This window comes from Eumetopias jubatus, unplaced genomic scaffold, assembly GCF_037043125.1.
Source record: "Eumetopias jubatus isolate StellerSeaLion01/CBP00866 unplaced genomic scaffold, mEumJub1_p1.0 scaffold_1, whole genome shotgun sequence".
Classification (NCBI taxonomy): Eukaryota; Metazoa; Chordata; class Mammalia; order Carnivora; family Otariidae; genus Eumetopias; species Eumetopias jubatus.
In genome coordinates this window covers 69,074,246-69,096,951 of record NW_028274807.1, presented here as the reverse complement: position 1 = coordinate 69,096,951, position 22,706 = coordinate 69,074,246, and the positions used below count along the sequence as shown (strand labels likewise).

Sequence of the window (22,706 nt, the reverse complement as noted above, 5' to 3'; positions counted from 1 at the left end):
GAGTAGGCAGTTATTACATAGCTGGAGCATGACAATGCTGGTTCTAGATACCGAAACCCAGAGTTGTGGTCTCTGCTCATTGTCACACTACGGAAAGAGAGGGCACCGAAGTGCACCACTTTGATTGTTTGTCCGAATGATTGCACCATATGTGGAGGCCTGGTTATATTTTGAGATTTTTTTTGGAAAAGGGGGAATCCTGGAGCAGGGAGGATGGCTAATCAGGGAACTCTTCCCCCCTGACATGTGTTTTAAAATGGCATGGAGTCAAGTAGAATTTTCTAAGTGTCAAAGACAATACAACCATCAGTCCTGAACCGAGCAACCTGTAAGCATGTAAGCAGCATTTGGATTTGAACCCATTCTTGCATTCAGGGATCCAGTTGTCCAACACCTTTGTTTGCTCACGAACTAGTGCCGGGGTCTAGTCCCCACTGCATCTCTTCTGCACCTCCCAGGAACCTGCTCTATTTTAGTAGTGTGCCCTTTCAGGGCAAGTCAACAGAAATAAGCAAAAATCAAATATTAGCTGGGAGAATTAAATATTTACCTAGAGCCACTTTACATTTCCTGTGTGATTAACTGCTTTATTCCTGGGATGTGTTTTTAGTTAACAGCTGTACCACTAACCCTTGTCTTCACGACGGGAAATGCGTTGTGGACCCCACCGGCCATGGGTATGGATGTGTGTGCTCACCCTCCTGGCAAGGTGATGACTGCAGCGTGGGTAAGAGGAAAAGCCATCTTCAGTGGTCTGTACCACAGTATCTCGTTGAGATAGGCAATAGCACTGTTCCCCTTCAGAGTGTAGGGGAGTAAGGTTTTTTAAAATTACTACCCTGCTGATTGGAGAGTTAGCATGCTTCTGTGTTGTCTGCAGAATAACGTCAGACAATAACATTGACAAGCCTCCGTGATCTGGCTCCATTCTGTGGGCTCCCTACACCCCTGCCACACTGGACCCTCTCTGGCTCCCGAAAGACCCCTATGCTTTCCCGCCTCTGGCCTTCACTGCGCTGGTGCCTCAGGTTACCCCCTGCCCCCCATCTGCTTGTTCAAGTCTTCCCTTAGTTCAGATGTTATTTGCAACAGTCCTTAATTCTCCCTTCCGTCGAAATCTTCCACTCTCTCCGTACTTTCAAATCCTGATTCATATGTAGTGTCAGTTTTACACCTGGCTGCCCCCACCCTCAATATACTGGTAGCCCCTCGAGGACGAGGGTAGCATCCTCCTTATCTCTGGGCCCCACTGTGCCTCGTGCCGTTTGGCTCTTCGTAAATGCTTACTGGACTAGGTAGTGATTTTGCTGTCTGCCGCGGATTCAGGATGGCCCGGTTTTCTCTCCTCTGCAGATGTGAATGAATGCCTCTTGAACCCCTGCCCACCCCTGGCCACGTGCAACAATACTCAGGGATCCTTCACCTGCAAATGCCCGGTTGGCTACCAGATGGAAAAAGGAATATGCAATTTGGGTAAGACAATGAATCTATCTTGGAGTGTATCCTGCACCACAATATATTTTTTAAAAATAACGTTTATTGTTTTCCTCCCTAAACAAAATGGGTATTTGTCCAAGGTATGAACTTAAGGAATATAGAAAGAAGTGAAATTGCTGCCTATTTTTCAGTCACTCAGAGATATAGCACCTTATTTGCAATCTTTTTTAGTGTGCATTATATTTTTATACAGTTGAAATCATGTGGTATTTGTACAAACTTTATATCTTAAACATTTTTCCGTGTTTTTTTTTTAAGATTTTTATTTATTTATTTGACACAGAGAGAGACAGCCATAGAGGGAACACAGGCAGGGGGAGGAGCAGAGGGAGAGGCAGAAGCAGGCTCCCCACTGAGCAGGGAGCCCAATGTGGGGCTCGATGTGGGGGCTCAATCCCAGGACTCTGGGATCATGACCTGAGCCCACTGAAGACAGATGCTTAACAACTGAGCCACCCAGACGCCCCACATCTTTTCATGTTATTAAAAATATTATACAAACTATTACCATTACAATAAAAAAATTAAAAAAAAATATTACACAAACTTCCTAAGGACCACACAGACATGCCATTATTTGTGCACAACACTATTTGCCTAACCATTCCACCCTGCAGTTAGGAAAAAATACATATCAAAGGGATCTTCTGAGTACACAGTAAAAAAAAAAAAAAATTTTTTTTTTTTTTACGGAGGAAAAAGGGAATAAAACCCTGATTATCCTACCACATTCACACATTCTTTTCATTTGTAAAAATGATCTTCACAGTCCTGTTCATAGGCAGATACATTTTTATAAAGCTGCTGTAATTGGACCATGCAATTTGTCCTATTTCATTCTCTAATTTAATAGTCTTGAAGCTGGTTGATTTTTAGATATAATCTTCAGTTTGCAGGTTAAAAAGCAAACACAAATGAAAACTAAGGTCCTGGTGAGGTGCTAAGTGGCCAAGTTTATGCACCTGTTTGCTGAGAGGCTGCATTCCAGCCCACAGCTCTCATCACATAATAATGTGTTCGGCATAAGAGCTTCCTTGCACACTGGGTCAAACCCTGCTTTAGAGTGCTGAGTTCAAGACATAACTTGTTGAAGAAATGAGAAGTGCAGAACATAGAGTTAGCTAAGCTCATAAGGAAACTGGCAGGTAAAATGACTCATCTTTGAATCATCTTCAATTAAACAGTGTAATACTTAACATACAAAAAGTGCTCAGGAAATATCTTTTTGAGAAAACAAATATCTGTGACCTTTGAAAAGTGTTATTTGCATGAATTCCTATTGCCCACAGGCTGAGAGGAATCATCAGATATTTTAGGAAGGTTGTGTCAGATGACAAAACCAAAATGGTTAGGTAATGAGTTTGATGTGCTTTATTTTAAGGGAGAACCGCTGTGGCCTGGGGGAGGCTGGGGCCTCCCGGGCAGTGGAGCTCTCTGCCCGAGGGGTTTGGGTTAGGATGAGTTTGGTAGAGCGTTAGGAGCCGCATCACTTCTGAAACAGGGCCTGATTGGCTAGGGTTGCGTATCTGACCTTATTTAGAAGGACCAAGGACAAGGGAGTGAGTGAGTACAGAGCCCAGAGGTGACTTGGTGTTGGCGGCTTGGCTGACTGAATCCATTATGTTTCTGGTTCCGGAGACCGTTTACAGAACTCGAAAGTTCATTTTGCTGACGTGGCACCCTGGGCAGGAGCAGTTCCATCCTGGGCCTAGAAATTTATTTCAAACACTTGGTACCCTACTAAAATAATGGTAGAATTTTGGAAATTGCTTAAAATGCAAGGATCAAGTCAAAGCATTATTAAAGAAAAAAAATCTAGGAATCTAGACATCTGTTAAAATCAATAATTCCTCTTTCTCTAATAATTTATTTGCTTTTGGGTAACCTATTCCATTTAGCTACACCCTGGAAGAAATAAGCTAGGAGTCTTTGGTTTAAGAATGGAGAAGCGCCTGGGTGGCTCAGTCGTTAAGGGTCTGTCTTCCAGCGGCTGCCTTCCGAGCCCCGCATCGGCATCAGGCTCCCTGCTCAGTGGGAAGCCTCTTTTTCCCTCTCTCACTCCCCCTGCTTGTATTCCCTCTCTCGCTGTGTCTCTCTCTGTCAAATCAATCAGTCAATCAATCAATCAATCAATCAGTCTTTGGGGGAAAAAAAAAAGAACGGAGAAGCTGGGATGATTTTGTTTTGAAGGAGTGTGGGAAATGCCCCTGCCAGGAACCCCACTGCCTGGCTTCCAGCTCCAGAGCCACCAGCTATGGCACATGACTCCTCAGCCTCAATGTTCTCATCTGTAAAATCAGATTAACACCTGCTCTGCTTCCCACTCAAGGTTATTGTGAAGATCAAATAAAATAAAGTATCTGAGCAAGCTTTGAAAATGGTAGAGTTCTCCAGATGGGAGGTATCATTTAACATTTGGTCCCCAACCTCTTGGACCAGAATTGAAAGCAATGAAAACACTAGGTACCCTGAATACAAAGTAATAATCATGGATCTTTAAAAAAAATCATTTATATAAAGAAGAGAGAGAGAGACAAACCAAGAAACAGACTCTTAACTATAGAGAACAAGCTGTGATTACCAGAGGGGAGAGGGTGGGAGGCATGAGGGAAACGGAATGGGGATGAAGGAGCGCAGTTGTCCTGATGAGCACTGAATAATGTACAGAATTGTTCGATCACTGTAGTGTACATCTGAAACTCATATAAGAGTATGTTCCTTATACTGGAATTGGAATTTAAAGCTTAATGAAATAAAAAATAAGTAAATAATTTTAAAAAATCATTTCTATAGCCTATGTAAATCCACAGTTGAATGTGAAGTAGAAAATTGCCATAAAGCCAGGTGAGGTAAGGTAGGCCTGAAGAAGTCTGTGTGCTGGGCAGGGTGCAGGGGCTGGGGGATTCGATGGGATGCCATCCTCACAGCTGCCTAAAAGCAGAGACCACATTTACTGTTCTGATTCAGAAGAGGTCTGTGTACTTAACATTTACGAGATGTGTATTTCAATCCAGAGAGTCTGGGTATCAGCCTGGACCGGGGAGAAGGGAAAATGAAGGAGTGGGGTGGTGGTTCTGGAAGCCTGTGTGCTGAGGGTCCCCCAGGCATCATGGATCAGGGGGAGAGCCGTTCTTTTGTGTTAACAATCATCTTTCCCTTTTCAAGTCATTTAGCTTCATTGTTCATAAACATCAGAGGAACATGCAAATTAGAGCATGCTGAAATGCTTTCATTTGGCCAAGAATGTTTTCAAAGAGCTCCCTGCTGCTCAGCAAGAGACCTGAGCAGCTGGCTTCACTGAACTGTAGAACGAGCAAAAAGATGTTAAATAAGGATTAGGGGCTTTAGACAGTAAGTATAAGATGTTAAATGGGTTCCCTGGCTCATTTGTGGGCCTTTTTCTTAATTCAGCAGGCAAGCTTTCTGTGAAAGAGCAGCTTCATGGTTCCTGTGTTTGGGGTCTTGTTTTTTTCCCCCTGTCCAGAGGGAAAGATAAGAATTTAACATAAAGGAAGATAAGAGGCAGATATAAAGCAGGCTATATTAATTTTTGGTCGTCTGCCCATTTGTAGGTTCCATTCCCCCTCAGGCCCCATCAGCACAAATTGATGTTAAATACAAGTTTATCTTATGAGCGAAACGGGCCTTGAAAGCCAGGCTGCTTTCTTTCAGGCCTGCACTCAACAAGATCTTGACTATGGGGCATTTGCATTGCCTGGCTTGTGAACCAGGGGGCCTGGCAGCCTCCAGAGTGTCGGCCTACCACAGATGTTTGGCACCTTCCTCCATAGCCCTTCAGTTGTCCTGAATCAGTGAGCTGATTTCTGGAAGTCTCTTTCATCAGTGATAAAATGGGCATTTCCTCTGGGCCAGAGGGATGGGGGCTGGTGGGGTGACGCTGACCAGAAGAGGAAACCAAAGCATGCCCTTGAAGCTGAGGGCTTCACAGTGTGGGCCTAGAGGACAAGACTGTTGCTTTGTTGAGAGCTTTCTCAGGCCTGACTCTCCCCTCCTCCTGGGGTTATGTCATTTAAGCCAGCTGGTCTTTCTTCTTCGTCACAGCTTTACTTAGCATTGATTATGTAGGAGGCCATTAGGGAGGTGTCAGGGTGGCTTCTCACCGCAGCCTACACACACTTGCAGAAGGCTCCTTGGAGTTTCTCACTCAAACTTTTACTCGGTCCGAGCCTCCTGCCCAGCTCAGTGGATGCCCACCTTCCTAGAGAGGAGCTAGAAGAGGGAGAGGTGTTCTCTACCCTCAAGGAGAAAGACATGCACCAAGACTGTCCTGCGAGGTGCAGTAAAGAGTGATACACCGGAGACTCTCAAACACATAGCCATACGTGGGTCGGCCTGTTGCGTGTCTAACAGGTTATGTTTTCATTTTCAGTTAGAACCTTCGTGACAGAGTTCAAATTAAAGAAAACATTTCTCAATACCACCATGGAGAAACAGGCAGACCTACGTGAAGTTGAAAATGAGATCACCAAAACAGTAAGTTTCCTGAAAGGCATCTTTCTTCAAGCCCTTTGTTTTCTAGAACAGATTTCATTCAGAATTGGGAACCTCATGGCAATCAGCTTATTTCCTAGGATGTTCATTTCCATTATATTTGGAAGGTAAACTTCATGGCAAAATTAAAAGCTTCTTGGACATAGAAGGAAGGTGCTGAGAACGACTGGTGCCCAATAGACGCGTTTCTTCCACGTGTCCTCATGTGCAGCCCTTACCTTTTTCATGTGCAGACTCATAGTCACAGATGGTTAGATGGTGTGCACCAATAAGAACTATTGGTGATGAGGAAAGATCCAGAAAATCCTACTATCCCATCTGCAGTTGACCTGCTGTGTGACTATCTCTCTGTGTTTCCAAACTTGGGGAGAAGGATGCTCTATTTCCTCAGGGCAATGCCAAAGGCATAACAGTTAATCCTGATCTTCCAGGCTTGAGAATTCACTGCATAGATTATCTAGAGGCCTTTGATTCCTCTTCTTTCCCTCTTTTTTTCTTTTTGTCAGGGGAAGAAAAAAAGAAGAAAGGAGACGAAAATGAAGCTCAGATAGTAAATTTTACCTCTCATCTGCTACCTGAGCCTAAGATTTGGTGTTCAGAACATCAAAAATTGCCATTAAAATAAGTCTTAGAGATTAATTGATTTCCAATTTCAATTTTACATGCTCTTTATGAGTTAGAGTATTATTAGCCAAAACCTGTAGGGTTTTATAGGACTGTAGATTTTATTTGTGTAAAATTTAGATTCCAATTCCATTTCTGTATCAACGGAGCATCTACTCTATGACAGGCGCTTTGCCAGATGCCTCACTCCTGTAAGAGGTATTGTCAGCACCTTTACAGCTAGAAGAGTGGGAAGCCCTGAAAGTTAATGACATTGCCTGAGTTCACACAGAGCAGGTGCAAAGTTAGGGAACCTCCACTAGACCAGCCTCGCTTCTGACACCATTTACAAGTTTGGGGATCCCCAAGACCACCCTCAGATTTGATAATTCACTGTAAGGACTTAGATCTCATGGAAAGCTGTTAAACTCATGGTTGTGGTTTATTACAGTGAAAAGGTCTAGGTTACAATCAGCTATGGGAGAGACACATAGGGCAGAGTGAAGGAGGATTCCAAATTTGATGCTTCCGGCTGTCCTTTCCCCACGGAGTCACGTACCGCGTTAACTCCTCTTGTCAATGATGTATACAATATTCATGGAGTATTGCTAAACAATGAAGCTCCCCTGAGCCTTGGTGTTGAGAGCCAATATGTGGACATAGTCAACTGCTCATATGGCTGACTTCAGTCTCCTGTCCCTCTGGAGGTCAGGCTGATACCATGTAACTCAAAGCCCCCACATAAGTTACGTTGTTAGATATTTGGAGTAGCCCAGGGTCTCCAGGTAGACAAAGGCAGGACATTCCAAAAGCTTATTGATTACCTCCTGGAAGCCAAGAGCCGGACCTCTCTTTGAGCAAAGTTAAATTCTTTACCATACAGCAGGATTTTATGTCTACTAACCCTATACCTGGTGTTCTTGTCACTGCAGTACATCTGCCTCTTGGTTGTGCTCTAGGTCAGTATTTCCTTCTGGGGTCATGCAGGGGCTTCAGGCAGGGGCTGCGAACCCTGCACAGAGGTGCCGTCCTTCCCAGTACACAGTACTCAGTGACTTACCTGACTTGTTCATTTTCACCCAGTATGAATGTATAATTTATTAGTGATGTGACATCCCCACTCCCAAGAATAGTGAAGATTTAAGCAGTGACTAGAGAAGCCATTTAAGTAGTCTTCCCTAAGGTGCCATTCTGTCGTGAAATGTGACTTTTCTCTTTTTCCCTGGGGGAAAAAGTTTAAATCATTACACTACGAATAAATCATTGCCCATTGGAATATAGAGCAATGTCACACAAAGCCAAAAAGGGTTTAATAACATCCCATGTTTGAATCCATCTTATGAAGAGTCAAGTGTGCCTGACATGCAGGCTTTGAAGACAGGTGCGTCTGCATAGATCAAGGTATTGTGACCTGCTGCACAGAAGGGGTCCCCAGCCCCTACTGTTTTGGGAACAGAAAAGCAGGCATGGAACTTTATGCCCTAGAGGGGTTTTGTGCTTTCTCTGAGGGTACAAGGCAAACACAGGGAGAGTCACCCTTAATTTGCTCTCAACAAAGGGGCTCTTGACCCACCTAATATGATTTCCCATGGAGAGCCTTTTTGAAGAGGACCTATCTTTGAGCTAGGTCAACCTGCTGTAGATTATGAGGGGTCTGTGTCGGGCCTGCCAGACCTGGGGTAGCTGAAGCCTTTTCAGTGAGCCTTGTTCACTCTGCAAAGTCCAAATAAACAGTTGCCTCTGAGTTTTTTGAAACCCTGGGTCTTAGGAGAGATCTGTTCCTTTGAAGATGTTTTGCATCCAAGGGTGCTGTTCTGAACATCATTTCCTGCCAAGATTTTCCCCACTGATTTACTATCTGTCTCTCTCCCTTTGTACTCGGGAAACAACAGAACAAGAGCAGGGAGGCATTTAAGAAGGGAACAAAAAAAGGACACCACTGCTCTGTAAAGCTGCCTGCTGATAACCTGATGGCTGGAAAATGCCTGTTTTATCCTGAAAATAGGAAATCGGTTCTAGGTTTAAGGCTTTTATCTAACTCACAGTTACCGACAAACCTGTTTTTCCTTTCAGTTAAATATGTGTTTTTCAACGTTACCTGGTTATACCCGATCCACAGTTCATGCTTCTAGGTAAGTAACAGAATTACACTCACTTGTGAACCAATCTATACAAAGGGGAGGCTGTTGTAACATAGGCGACAGCAACAAAACTGGGCCCTGTTCTGACCAAGCCACAGAGTGACCTGGGGCCAAGGTCACTGGACCTCCATGCTCTCCCATTCCCTTCCTGGAGAACGGAGATGCATTCATTTTCTAAAAGCCCTGGGCCCACGTGTCATTTTAGGACAATTAAAAACCTACACACTTTGCCAACAGGGAGTCCAATGCAGTGGTCATGTCACTGCAAACCACCTTCTCCTTGGCCTCCAACGTGACGCTGTTTGACCTGGCTGACGGGATGCAGAAATGTGTCAACTCCTGTAGGTCCTCTGCTGAGGTTTGCCAGCTCTTGGGATCTCAGAGGCGGATCTTTAAAGGTAAAGAATGGCCCTCTGGCAGGACCCTGCCCATATGGTTAGGTACAGAGGCACTCAGGGCTCAGGCTCAACACATTCATCACAGAGCCAGTCAGTGTTTGACATGGGTGTTAAGCGAGAGGCACTTGGGTGGCTCAGTCGGTTGAACATCCGACTCTTGATCTCAGCTCAGGTCTCGATCTCAGGGGCATGAGTTCAAGCCCCGTGTTGGGCTCCATGCTGGGTGTGGAGCCTACTTTAAAAAAGAAAAAGAAAAAGAAAAGAAATGTGTGTCAAGTGAAAGGCCTTCATGTGTCTGTACCTTTGTGCACATGTACATGCACGCACACACACACACACACACACACACACACACACACACACACAGCCTTAAAGTCACCTGGTCTTTGGCACACTGCCTCTCCTTTTCTCCTGGACTTCATTGGTGTGGGAAGGGATACAGGAGCTGATGTAATGAAATCATTCTTCTTGATCTTGAAGAGTTCCAGCTCTCTCTGGGGAGACAAAGTCACACACAGAATATACATGCTTATTAATACCCCAAATCTTCATCATGTAACAAACAAAACAAAACAAAACAAAAAACCATGGGCAGTGTTACCCATCTTGTGTGTTTGTTTGCAAATTATCAATGCACGGAAATAAGACCAGAATGATGTAGGCCAGACTCTACTCACGGTGCCATTCATGATGATTTCCCTTTTCTTGTTCATCTATGTATGAAGCAGATAAAAAGGGGATTATAGACAATGACTTCACAAGGCAAATTTGGGTCTTGGAGAGGAAGTTTTGCCTCTGGGATGGGAAAACTTAGCTAGAATTAAAAGGGGGCTTATTTCTGCTGCTGTCTCCTCAATAATCAAAGTGAGCTCCGGTTAGCAAATTGTGCTACATAGTCAGGACTAGCGAAGGATGTAGAATCTGTGAGCCTCCCCATTGGGTGTCCAGACACTGATGGAAGTTGCAGGGAGCAGGTTTGGTGCTGTATCTGCTGGAAGATCCAGGACATTCCCAGTGGCTCAGGGCTTTCTGAGTGCTGATCCACAGGGCTCTCCTCACGGCCCTGTGCACTGCAGAGCCTGGGAGCTGGGGTTAACCATGTACCCTAGCATAGATGCTATAGCTTTAGCTCATTGTAAGGCTAAATTATTCATCTGGGGGGAAAAAAGCTAAGCTTTCTGGAACTGAAGTGGATGTCATTTAGCATCACTGGGGAATTAACTAAAAAGTTTATGCCCCATTATACTGTGCTCTCAACTTTGAGGCAAGAGCTCTTTGATTTTACTTTGTTTCTCTTGCCAGTGATTCAAAGGTCCCAGTTTTTCCTCCCTAGTGAGTAAGAAGGGGACCTTCCAATTCACTAAATACTTAGTACATCCTATGCGGTCAACACTGTACCAGGTTACTTTTATGTCCCTAGTGAATGCATTTCATGTGTTGCAAATCAAGTGGCCACATACTTGGATTGGTAAGATCCTGCTCGGAAGTAGCTGTGCCCACTCTCCGACCCCATTCTTTCTACTGCTTTGATGTGGCCTATGGGGAAGCCCCTGGCTTCCTGGCTTCCTTGCTTCCTTGCCGAGGTTCCATTCTTTGTTTTGTTTTGTTTTTTAAAGATTTTTTATTTATTTAGTTGACAGAGATAGACGCAGCGAGAGAGGGAACACAAGCAGGGGGAGTGGGAGAGGGAGAAGCAGGCCCCCCCCCCCCCCGGAGCAGGGAGCCTGATGCAGGATTCGATCCCAAGACCCTGAGATCATGACCCGAGCCAAAGGCAGACGCTTAACTGACTGAGCCACCCAGGCGCCCCATTTATTTTGTTTTTTAAGATTTTCTTTATTTATTTTCTCAGAGCAGTGTTAGGTTCGGAGCAAAATTAAGAGGAAGGGCCAGAGATTTCTCATCTGCTCCCCTGCCCTGACATGTGCTGGTCCCCATTCTGTACCTCCCTTTTCAGAGCTCTTGAAAACAAAGGCAGCCATGCATCTTGGCTGAAAACAGGCTCACTTTTCTGTTTTTGCTCCCGGTTCTTCTCCAGGGTCTTGTCCATACCCAGCTCTGTCTTGCCTCCCTTTCTGAGCGTGAGAGAGGTGGCTCTGATAAGCAGGGGCTGTCATGTTCTGACACCTGGGTGTTCCCACTGGGCTACTGGACCCTCCACTTCCTCACCTTCCAAAGAACTGCAGTTCTCATGCCTCCGGAGGCTTAGAGTCTTTGGCAATCCCCCAGGGAGTGTCTCAGCCTTGGGTTTACATAAGTTCTCATTGTCTGTCTGGCGGATGTTATGCCCAGGAACGACCATGGGAATTGTGGATGTAGAACAATCACATTGCCAGGCTTAAAATGAAAATGGGATTATAAGTGGTTGCCTTTGGTGGATTTGTGATGGAATGTTCTCTAAGGATTTTTAGGATAGCAACTCCTCTGTTGCAGAGGCAAGGCCAACTTTCCTTGCTTCTGTGCAGAGAAGGGTTGCTTTAGCAGGCGAGTAGTATTTGCCAGCAGGCTGGATTAATGGGCAGGATGGAAGGAAAATGTGACATTGGCTTCCAGAAAATATCTAATCAGGCCAGGCAACTCAGTCCGGCTGCTGGACAAGGCCAGCACTAGCCTTTTGCCCCAGAAGTGTTTCTTTATATTAAAGCTTGAGGACTGGCAAAGCCTTCAAAAAGTTTAGAGGAGGGGCAGAGGGGGGGTTGGTCCCCCTGCAGTGCCAGCTTTGCAGCAAGCCTGGTGAGGTTTTCCATTTTCTTAATTTTTCTCTCTTAAATACCAACTTTTCACAATAAACAAAGGAAATTCTATCACACACACAAATAGAGTTCTGCTTTAGCATGCCAGCTTCCAATGATAAAGACAGGAAATGCAGTGTTGAAAACCAAAGCTGTGTCCTAAACTTACCTCCCTGTGACCAGGCTGTGCGGCAGGCGCCAAGCCCTCGGGACTCAGAAAAGGAGGCAGAGGCGGGGACCCCGTGTGGGTGTCAGCTCACATCACTACGGTGGGGGCCGCTGTGCCATGATAAGAGCTGACTCCTGGTTTTTGCATACATTGGTGTCTTCCTTAAGGTGGGAGAGGGGAGACATGCCTCCCTGCCCCATATACACACATTGCCCTTTGGTGGCCTCTCCTAGTTGCAAACTTGCTCTTAACCTCCCGGCAGCGAGAGCAAATCTCAGCATTGCCTTCCCCTTTCCCCTGCTGTAAAGACGTTAGTGTTCGCTATCCAGTTAGTTGCCTATTTTTGTTCTACTGTGTACCCCATTTACATGTGTCTTTTTGTCGGGCCTGTCTTAGATAGTAAGCGTACCCTAGTCAGGTCTCGTGTGTATATACAGAGAGGGTCTACTGTATGCAGCCTCAGGGAGGGTCTGCTGTATACAGCCTCAGAGAGGGCCACATGCTCAACAATGAATGCTTTTTGATAATAAGGAAATACTTCTTTGTCACCCACGACGGGAGCATGGCTCACGTGCCCAGAGCTGGACAAGCCAAGTAGATTTACATGTAGAAAGTCAGGCCCTAAAGGGAAGGAGGTAGCAAGCCTGAAAGAGACACCCCTCTGCCCACACCTGCCTTCTGTGGTGATAGCCTAGTAGACTGACCGCCCGACAGCGCCTTCAGCGCATGTACTGAGCGCCGTGTGTCACCATCTCTGGGCAAGGTGATGGAGCCCCCAAGATGAAGAAGTCCCCCCAAAACTGCCAGTGTAGCGGGGAGACAGCCAGGAAACACAATTAAAGAACATCATGCTGGGGCAGCAGATGATCTGCCGTGCCGACCCTGGGAATCCCTCTGTGGGCGGCAGGCTACCCTGTCTCGGGAGTGCACGGCCTCCCTTTAGGCTGCAGACTCAGAGCAGACCCAGACACACCCTCCAGTGGAGACAGGTCTGAGCCTCACCAAGTCCTAAGCAGGGTATGGTGACATTTCCCGGCTTTGTGCTGGCTCCCCGCTGCGGCGCTTTAGCATGAAGCCACGGCAGACAGCACAGCATCCAGGGCCGAGGTTGCCGTGGATGCTGGAGCCGGGGACAGCACACTCTTTCTTCTGTCTGGGTTCTCTGTCCCACGGCATGCTTGGGGGTCTGGGGGCCTGGGGGCTGGGCCAGGGAAGGAATGGCGGAGGGGGCTCCAAGGGGGCTTCTGAAAGGAGTCTTGCACCAGGCAGGCTTTTTGGAAACTATTCTCAGAGCCTCTTTAAATAGAAAGTTCATGCATCTTCGGGTTTGAAATGGAGAAGATTTTATGTCACCATCTTGTTTTTCCATTCTAGCGGGCAGCTTGTGCAAGCGGAAGACTCCGGAATGTGACAAGGAGACCTCCATCTGCACCGACCTGGACGGGGTCGCCCTGTGCCAGTGCAAGTCGGGCTACTTCCAGTTCAACAAGATGGACCACTCCTGCCGAGGTACCAGCAAGTTCTCGGGGCTTCTGTGGCCTGTCCCGGCGCGGGGAAGATGCTTTTCTCTGCCCCAAGCTCTCTGCTCTAGGTGTGACTGTTCCAAACTGGGGCTAATTTGTTCTTGTCATGTTGCCCACAGCAGGATTGCGTCTATTATCTCTGTAGAACAATAGCATTATCTCTGACTAGTGCACCCTGGTCTGGCCCTTCACGTTCAGGGGAAAAGAAGACAGAATGGGAATGCCCATGCCTAACTTCACTTAGAGAAGTTAGGAAAATTATTGTTTTAATTCCCAAAGCTTGATTCTATTGTCTGCTGATCTTTGAAAATGGAAACCCAAGCACGGAGTCAGGCCTGTCCTTTTATTTATTTTTTTATTTTATTATATTTTTGTAAAGATTTTATTTATTTATTTGACAGAGAGAGACACAGCAAGAGAGGGAACACAAGTTGGGGGAGTGGGAGAGGGAGAAGCAGGCTTCCCGCGGAGCAGGGAGCCCGACGCGGGGCAGGATCCCAGGACCCTGGGCTCATGACCTGAGCCGAAGGCAGACACTCAACCAACTGAGCCACCCAGGCGCACCAAGCCTGTCCCTTTTAGAGGCAGCTGTGGCCTCATGGACAAAGTCCTGCTGAGGCTTAGGAGAGTCAGAGTCCGACTCTACCTCACGGATCATGTATCTTCCTGGGGCAGACACTTTGCTTTGCTTGAGCCTGTTTTTCCTCTTCTGCAAAATGGGTATAGTGGTGCTCCCTTGGACATTCTAGGAATTGAGGAAGGCCGTGTATAGGGAGGTGCTTTGTAAGCCATCAGCATCGACCCTTGCTTTTCACCCAGGACAGGGCTGAAATTAGTGAGTTCCAGGTTTAAAGGTTTCATGAAGGGTGTAAGGGGAGAAACCTAATTCTGCTAACCATTTAGGTGAGACTTAAATTCATTCAGTTTGAAATAAAGGGTGCTCCGTGAGTGCACGGCCAGAATGCTGCTATAAAGTAAAATTCACTCAAGTCCAGCGCGCCGCGTCCCTGCCTCATAAAAGGCTGCTGGAATTTGTAATCCCCAGAAAAACGAGCAATCCCAAGGCCCTCATGTAGCTGGCAGCATATTGTACCACATGGGAGTGTCTACGGCACAGGCTTCCTGCTTGGCCAGCGCCTGCTGGGGACAGATGTACTGGACCCTGAGTGAAAGTCACATACTAGGGAAAGGTGACATGCCAGTTCTTGCTATCAGGACCTCCCAGTAGAGACTGGCTCCATTAGGAGAGGGTAAAAATACATCTCAGGGCCGTGTGGTCGTCCTGAGCTTTAGACCTCCTGACTCAGGTTTGCACACAATGGCTTTGGAAGTACGGACCTCTGCTCTGCACGCCGGCCCTGCGCTGGGCTGTGCAGAGCAGGCCAGCAGTCCTGAGGCATGGTGACCTCACAGCGTTGATCAGTGCATGTCAGTCTGCCCCTTTGATGCACAGAAGATTCCTAGTTCCATCTCACCTGGTTTAATGTAAAGTATTCCTTGCTCTTCTCGGAGACTGGGGCGTTGAGCCCTGCTTCATGTGGGAAGGTGACCTCTGCTAAATCCATGTGCTGGGGTGCTGGAGAGCTGGCAGGAGGGAAGGCAGGGTGGGTAGAAGTGGGGTCCATGGGAGTGGTGGCCCCAGTACACTGAGTCCCTGGAGTCTCAGACAGCCTCGAGAACGGCCCTGCCACCTCTGCTCTGGCGGCCCCAGCCACTTGCCTCTGTTTCCAAGTCAGCGATTTCTTACTTGTCTCACTTGCAGACTAGCATTAGCCATAGCAAGACTGTCCAAGACTTTTCAAATGCAATGACAGCCTCCGGCAACCTTATGTTGATCAAGTAAGGACCCAAGATGCAGCATGAGGATACCTTGGTTGGCTCTCGGGCTTGTTGCCAAGGCCCTGCTAAGCCTCATTTCTGTAGTATCCTTGTTGGTTAGACGTTCATCCGTGGCCATCAGGCCTCTGATGAATGGAATTGGCAGCTCTTCGGGCTGCAGCCCTGTTGGCTGGGTTCTGATGGGTTGCAGTGACATCTTCTGGCCATTGGTGCTGGAGCAATACCAAGGGGTATTTAAAATAAGTCCCCTTTTGGACACCTCAAATCTGAGGTCAGTGCTCAGTCTAAATGGGGGATAGGGGTATGTGGGTAAGTTTTCTAAAGCTGTACGTCAGCGAGCCTATATTGTTCTCTGTTGTACACATATATTCACTCGTTAGTGTTTCACATAAAAGAGCTTCGTGGTGCCTTTACCAGACTTGCAAAAGCGTCATATAAAATTAAAGTAGGTGTCCTTCCCACAGGTGTCTTAGCTTCCTTCCATCATGCAGGCCTCTTTCTCTCACCAGGCTGCAAATGCCTTGAAAGCCAGACCTGTGTCTAGAATATGCTTAGCACATTGTGGGCTTTAACAAATGTCTGTCGAATTAACAAATGGATGGCAGGGCAGCAAATATGATAGGACAAGAGTGGCAGGTCTTGGGAACAAAATGAGTCTTGAAGACTCCACCACTTATTTTATCAAAAAGGCTAGAAGACTTGCATTGGCTTGTGTTCCATGTCAGTAGGGGAAGCCCAGTCTGGGCACAAAGACTAGCTGTTGCTACACTCATCTTGTCTTCAGTGCCCCACGGGTCACAGTCCTGCCAGTGTGTGGAGAAGAGGAGCTGGATGGAACCTAAGGTACACTGGAGCCTTCTGATGAGCTTTCCCTCCAAGAACCCCCAGGACAGCACCAGGCCCGTGGTGGCACGCTGTCTTTGACTAATGACCGAACAAGCCCATTTGAAGTAAAGAAGTATTGTTACACCAGGAAGTCAGGCCCCTTCCGAAGCCAAGTGAAAACAGCCCGGCCCGTCAGCTCGCGGGCAGGATGACAGATGGACGTTCCGTCTGGCAGGATGACAGCCACGGGGTGGAAAGCTCCCACCCAGCAGATGGGGGTTGGGTGGGTCGATCTGATGTAAAAACATTTCCAGGAAGAAGTGTTCAGAATAGAACAGACTGGTGTGACATCAGCCTGCCTCGGTGCCGAGATGGATGGGGATGAGTCACAGGGATGCCAGCCATCCCTGGGAAGCTGCCGGCAGACTGAGCCGTGGGGCACCCAGGGCTGGCTCCCCGGCTCCCACAAACCGCTGTAGCATGAGGACAGCCTGGGCCCAGTGTTTTCCACACCGAGGGAAGCAGGAGTGCTCAGCTTGTTCCTCAGAGGAGCCCCACCTGAGTAAGGCCAGCAGCAGTCTCAAACATGTCAAAGGTATGGGAGGGTGCCTCGTTCCTCCTTCCCTAAATGGGATATGATTTTGCCCTACTTTGTTGCAAAAAATACAGAAAGGTAGGCTGTAAGGTCCACGTGTTTGCTAAAGGCAGGCCACTCACTCCAGCTCTGAGCTTCTTGGATACTGAGACAAAGAAAGAAATATGGTTTTAAAAAGAGCCAGGGTCCATAAAATAAAGTACAGTTGTTCAGAAGCATCCCCATCTTTTTAGGACCCAAGGCCCAAGAGGAATTTCTGTGGGGCATCCTCCCTGAGAGGTTACTGAGTGGTATTGTGGCAGTGGGGTCCATGGCGGCCTGCACTAAGTCCCAGGGACTTTCCCAGCACTGCTGCTTAGAATAGCCCTTCATTTAAGAGACTGTGGCTCAGGAAAAGCGCTTCTGCGGAGCCACAACAGTGCGGGCCAGGTTTCCAGCTCTAAGTGAGCTGCTGGAAGGGAAGTGCAGACTATCAAGAGCAGTGTTTTCTGAACTGTTTCAGTCAACTCTAGTGATATGTCAGTACCCTCTGACAACAAAAGAGATGCTAGAAAAATGTAGCATCCAACATTAAACATAGAAGGAAGAACAGCAGTGAGCACATCTACATCAGTTAATATTATCATGCACTAATCCGTAGCAGAGGATGCGGGACGTGGACAAGAGAGCTCCTGTCCCAGCCCCCAGGGTGTGCGCCCCCCGCCCCGAGCCGAGCATGCTGCCGACACTCACATCCCACCGTCGGCATGTGTGCTGTCTGGGGATCGCTGCTCTATGCTGTGTACCTTTTCTTATCTGTGATCTTTTATGCAGTGTGCATGTACATTATTCATGAATCAAATTTCTCTCACTTCTTGCAGCGATGAATTTGACGATGAGGCCATTTTTTATTGTCTGCTTTCATCCAAGCATGCATTATAGCTCATGCCGTTCTGTCAGCTTATTGTAGTGTTGAAAGTGTTCTGTGATCAAATAAATTCAGAAACTGCTGACCCACAGGAATGGCTGGACCACAGCCCTCCAGTCCATCAGCAGCACCACCAGAGGGTTCCAAGTTCCGTTCTTGGGTGCTGTGCTGATTAGCACTCACCTAGATAGGTCCAGAATCCCCTGCACAGACTATAGATAGGGTGAGCATTCTATGAAAACTGAGGCACCCACCGGACCATGTCCCAGAGGATATCACAGCTCTACTTCCTGTTGGAAGGGGCCGTTGGGGCCAATAGCAGGTTAAAGGTTTGACCTACGTTAAAGCAGGTAAAGCATTTGTCTTTGTGTATATGGAAGGATGTTACACAGGGGCCACAGAGAACTTCCAAAGAGAATTGCATGTGTTAGATAATAATTATAACTATAATCATTTATTTGGTGCTAACTATGTGCCAGGCACTGTGCTAAGCCATTTACATGTCTTATTTTACGTAATTTCCTCCAAGAAACCATAAGGTAGATATTACTATTGCTATCATGATCTTTTTTTTAATATAGATGGGAAACTGAGAGCCAATAAAAGGTTAAGAAAATTTTGTGATATAAATAAAATCTTAAAAAGAAAAAAACTTAAAAGGGGCGCCCAGGTGGCTCAGTCATTAAGCGTCTGCCTTCGGCTGAGGTCATGATCCCAGGGTCCTGGGATTGAGCCCCGCATCGGGCTCCCTGCTCAGCCAGCCGGAAGCCTGCTTCTCCCTCCCCCTCTCCCCCTGCTCATGCTGTTTCTCTCTTTCTCAAATAAATAAATAAATAAAATCTTTTAAAAAAATTAACAGTTGAGCTGGCAAGTTATGGATAATTCTAAAGCTGTTTGTAGGCTTCTGGTTCTAGAATATTCTTGTGGACCTGAAGATGGCTGGTGTCTAATAACTGTCAGTTTGGGCCAAGGGAGGTCAAGGGACATATTCATAGATATTCCTTTTTCTCTTTCAGCATGTGAAGATGGATATAGACTCGAAAATGAAACCTGTATGAGGTAGGCTCCACGCTCATTTATTCTGATGAATTTGTTAGAAACCTTACCTAGAAGTTACTTGGATAGATTGCCTCAGTTATTTCTTTTGATTGTTGAAACTAATTCTCATTCTTTTTCTCTGTTGACTTGCAGTTGCCCATTTGGGCTTGGTGGTCTCAACTGTGGAAACCGTGAGTATGCAAAGATCTCGAGGTTCGTGGGGGTGGGGTGCGGGGGTCGGTGGGGAGGGCTGGCATGGTTTCCATGCACAAGGCTTGTGGTCTCTTCCCCTTTCCATCACGTCTCAGCTGCTGTGCTGCGAGGTATGGGGAAGGCAGAGCACCCTCCAGGGCCTCCAGGTCTGACAGAGGAAATGATTCCTGAACAGCCCTGACTGTGGAGTGTTAATACAAGAAATTAGGTGGGAGGGGGAGGTGGGAGGCAGGGAGGGAGGGAGCAGGCCTAGGAGAATAGAAGAGCCTCCTGAGCCCTTGGAGGGGATGGAGTTGGAGGTTTTGGAAGACTTCCAGCGGCAGGTGTGGAGGAGAAGGAATCCGGGCAGAGGATACAACTTCAAGGTCTCGGGGCAGCCCGGGCTGGTGGTGTTCCAGGGACGGTGTGTGTGGTGGGGCTGAGGACAGAAGGAGAGGAAGGCCGAGTGGAGGGTTAGTTTGGCAGAGAACATGTGGACCAAGCTGTTGGGGTGTTTGCCAGCCGGCCCAAGACTTTAGACTCTAATCAGTACCCATTGTGGAAGCAGCAGGAGTCCCAGAGCAGGGCAGCAGCTGATGGAGAAAATCAGGTCAGGCTGCAGTATGGAGAATGGATTCAGTGCCTTGAGAAAAATAGTTGTGACTCGTTTCAGATCACTTTCACTGACATTTTTGGATATCCAGAGCTGAGAAATTAATGAAAGAAATTCTGGGATATAGGATATAATAGGAATAACACCATCCAGTACTTTATTTTAGGAAAGCTTTGACCCTCATTCTATAGATGAGTGTGCCTTAGATGTGACCTTATTTAATGCGTGTCAAAGTGCCCAGTTCCTGTTCCCCAATGGTATCCCTAACCGTTTATGTCTTCACTGGTATTTTCTTTGCTCATGAAACTTTCTTGTTAGTAAGTTTCATTATTGCACTTTCTTTGAGCATAAATAAAAAGTAAATAAAATGAAATAAAGTAAAAAAATTCCATACCTTGCTGACTTAAAGCTATGTCAGTGTGCCCAGCATGGAGCCACTTTGAGGCCAGAGTCTAGAGACTTGGAATTACATATCCATCTAGGATTACTGGTCATTTGGGGCATCAGCTTTATCCTTAACTGCAAACTAGCAAGTGGACAGCCTAAGGGAAAGACTGGGGAAGCACTTCTAAAAACAAATACATTCAGAGTCCTATAGAACAGAGGGAGGAGCTCACAGAATTAAGGTGGTGGTGTTTTTTTTTTTTTAAGTAGTAAGCTGAGGCCACGGCGTGGTAGACAGCCCTATCTTATTTAGTAATCCCCGAGGACACCTTGGTGCCATAAAAGCACTTAAGCACAGATATTCATCACGATGGACCTGAGTCATCACACACCAAATGGAGTTCCATGCTACCGTGAACTGGTTTTTACTCACAAAGCTTCTAACACTAAATGTGGGGGTGGGGAGGTTTCCCTCACAGCAGGCGATTCTGACATTTTCCAGAGTGCCAGACACTAGACATTAAGGTCTCAGTGTCCCAGGACTGCCCCTACTTTAGACAGTCCCAAGTCTAGGCCTCTGGTAATTCTGACCAGCTAACTATAAATCTGAGGTTCCCATGATCCCCTCCTCATGTTCAGTAATTTGCTAGAACAACTTACAGAACTTGAAGCTACAGTAAAGTTGATTCACATGTGCAAGAAACTTAATGTTACCAGTTGATTATAAAGGAACAACTCAGAAACAGCCAAATGGAAGAGATGCATGGGCAGGAATAGGGGCATCTGCTCAGAACTTCCATGCTTTCCCAGGTGCATCCCCTTCCCCGCACCTTTATGTCTTCACCAGCCCAGAATTTCTCTGAACTTCATTGTTGAGGATTTTTAGGGGGGTTCCATTGTATAGGATCAATTGATGAAATCAATGGTCATTGGCCATTGGAGGTTGGAGGCGGGGCTGAAAGTTCCAACCCTCTGGTTGGTTCCCCTGGCAACCAACCCCATCCTCAGAGAGGATGCTTCATTAGCATAAACTGAGGTGTGGATGAAAGAGGCTCCTTATGAATAACAGAAGATGTAACTCTCACCCCTTTCACTCAGAAATTCCAAGGATTTTAGGAGCTCATGCTAAGAAGGAGGAGTGAAGACCAAATAGATATTTCTTGTTATATCACAGTATCAGAGGTGTACTCGGTTTAATAAGAAGAGGAAGTTACCCTACATTAGGCTTTTTAAAAATTAAAAAGGAGTGAAAATTATTTTTTAATATCAGTGCTTGGAAAGGTAGGCTTCAGGAGCTCCTCTCTACTTGCTAGGTGGAACTCTGCCTGACTAATGAAACACTTAATAAAGCCAGTTAGATCTTCAGAAAAAAAAAAGTAGGCTTTAGTTTGTTTGTTTTTTTAATTGAAGTACAGTCGACACAATGTTTCAGGTGTATGACATAAGGATTGGACAAGTCTGTACATTTTGCTGTGCTCACCACCTGCGTAGCTCCCATCTGTCACCCTACAGCACTGTTACAGTACCACTGACTATTCCCTATGTTGGACCTTTTATTCCTGTGACTGATTCATCCCATAACTGGAGGCTTCAGGATTTTCTTTTTTTTTTTTGAGATTTGGCTTATGTAAAACAGTATGGATAACAGTGTATGTCCTTTTCTAAAAATCACTAGACAAGCTTTCTCAACTGGGTTCAGGATCTTTAAATGCTTGTGTTCAGGAAGCATTTAAAGATCCTGTGCTTTACAAGGGCTGCCTGGGATATGGAATTACCTTGTTCACTTTCTAATATGAATCTCACACCTCACTTAAAACCAGAACTGAGCCATAGAGCACTCTTAAACTGATCACAGAATGGAGTAGCCTGCACACAAAATTAGACAGAAGAAAGCCTAGAACTTTCAATGTAGAAAGAGGCTGAATAGTCAGGCACAACATTTAAGCTATTTGAGACCTGTTCACTAAATGCTAGAATACTACAACTAAATGGTCTAGTTTTATAGAAGAGGTGGTTTTAGAGCTAACAGGTAGTGATTGCCCCACAAGCCTGCAAACCTGATTCTGAGACATTGTAAGTATTAGAAACAGAGAGGCTTAGATAATGTCGTAGAGGATGGCTTAAGAATAATTTGAGGAGGGGCGCCTGGGTGGCTCAGTTGGTTAAGCGTCTGCCTTCGGCTCGGGTCGTGATCTCAGGGTCCTGGGATCGAGTCCTGCATCGGTCCTGCCTCTCCCTCTCCTGCTCCCCCTGCTTGTGCTTGCTCTCACTCTCTCTCTCTCAAATAAATAAATAAAATCTTTGAAAAAAAAAGAATAATTTGAGGGAGGGACGGAGGAAGGCTCAAGGTAAGGTAGAGTTGTATCATGTGTGCAAGAAATAGAACAGAACACCCCTCTGATAGCAGAGAGAGAGAGTGAGGGAAACAGGTGAGGTGTGTGGAGATGTGGCCACCTCTGGGGTTGAACCAGGGAGTAGGAGGTAGGAGACACCATCTGCCAAGTCCTCCTGGTGCCTCCTGGTCCTGACAGGCCTCTTGTGAACTGGTATTTCAAACCTCCTTTGGTCAAACAACTCTCTAAATAGGCTTTACAGAAAAGGCTTCGATTTCTCAGTGAATGTAAGAGTGATCCGAGGAGGGAGAACGGAGCTAGGGGAAAGCCCCACAAAGGGTTGAGGGAAAGGGGAGAAAGCTGCAGGGTATTGTTCTAAGTGGCATTTAGTGATTTTTTGTTCAG

At 46.4% G+C, this 22,706-nt stretch overlaps 1 protein-coding gene across 1 annotated transcript in view; it reads left to right on the top strand.

Moving 5' to 3' along the window:
- The window catches only part of HEG1 (heart development protein with EGF like domains 1), a 91,342-nt gene that overhangs the window by 43,892 nt on the left and 24,744 nt on the right, over nt 1–22,706 (top strand). Inside the window, exons 8-15 of the mRNA XM_028091292.2 lie at nt 611–727; nt 1,354–1,473; nt 5,888–5,991; nt 8,686–8,744; nt 8,991–9,151; nt 13,427–13,561; nt 18,758–18,800; nt 18,933–18,970. Of these exons, the coding sequence (XP_027947093.2) occupies nt 611–727; nt 1,354–1,473; nt 5,888–5,991; nt 8,686–8,744; nt 8,991–9,151; nt 13,427–13,561; nt 18,758–18,800; nt 18,933–18,970 (777 nt within the window). The remainder of the gene's footprint in view (nt 1–610; nt 728–1,353; nt 1,474–5,887; nt 5,992–8,685; nt 8,745–8,990; nt 9,152–13,426; nt 13,562–18,757; nt 18,801–18,932; nt 18,971–22,706) is intronic.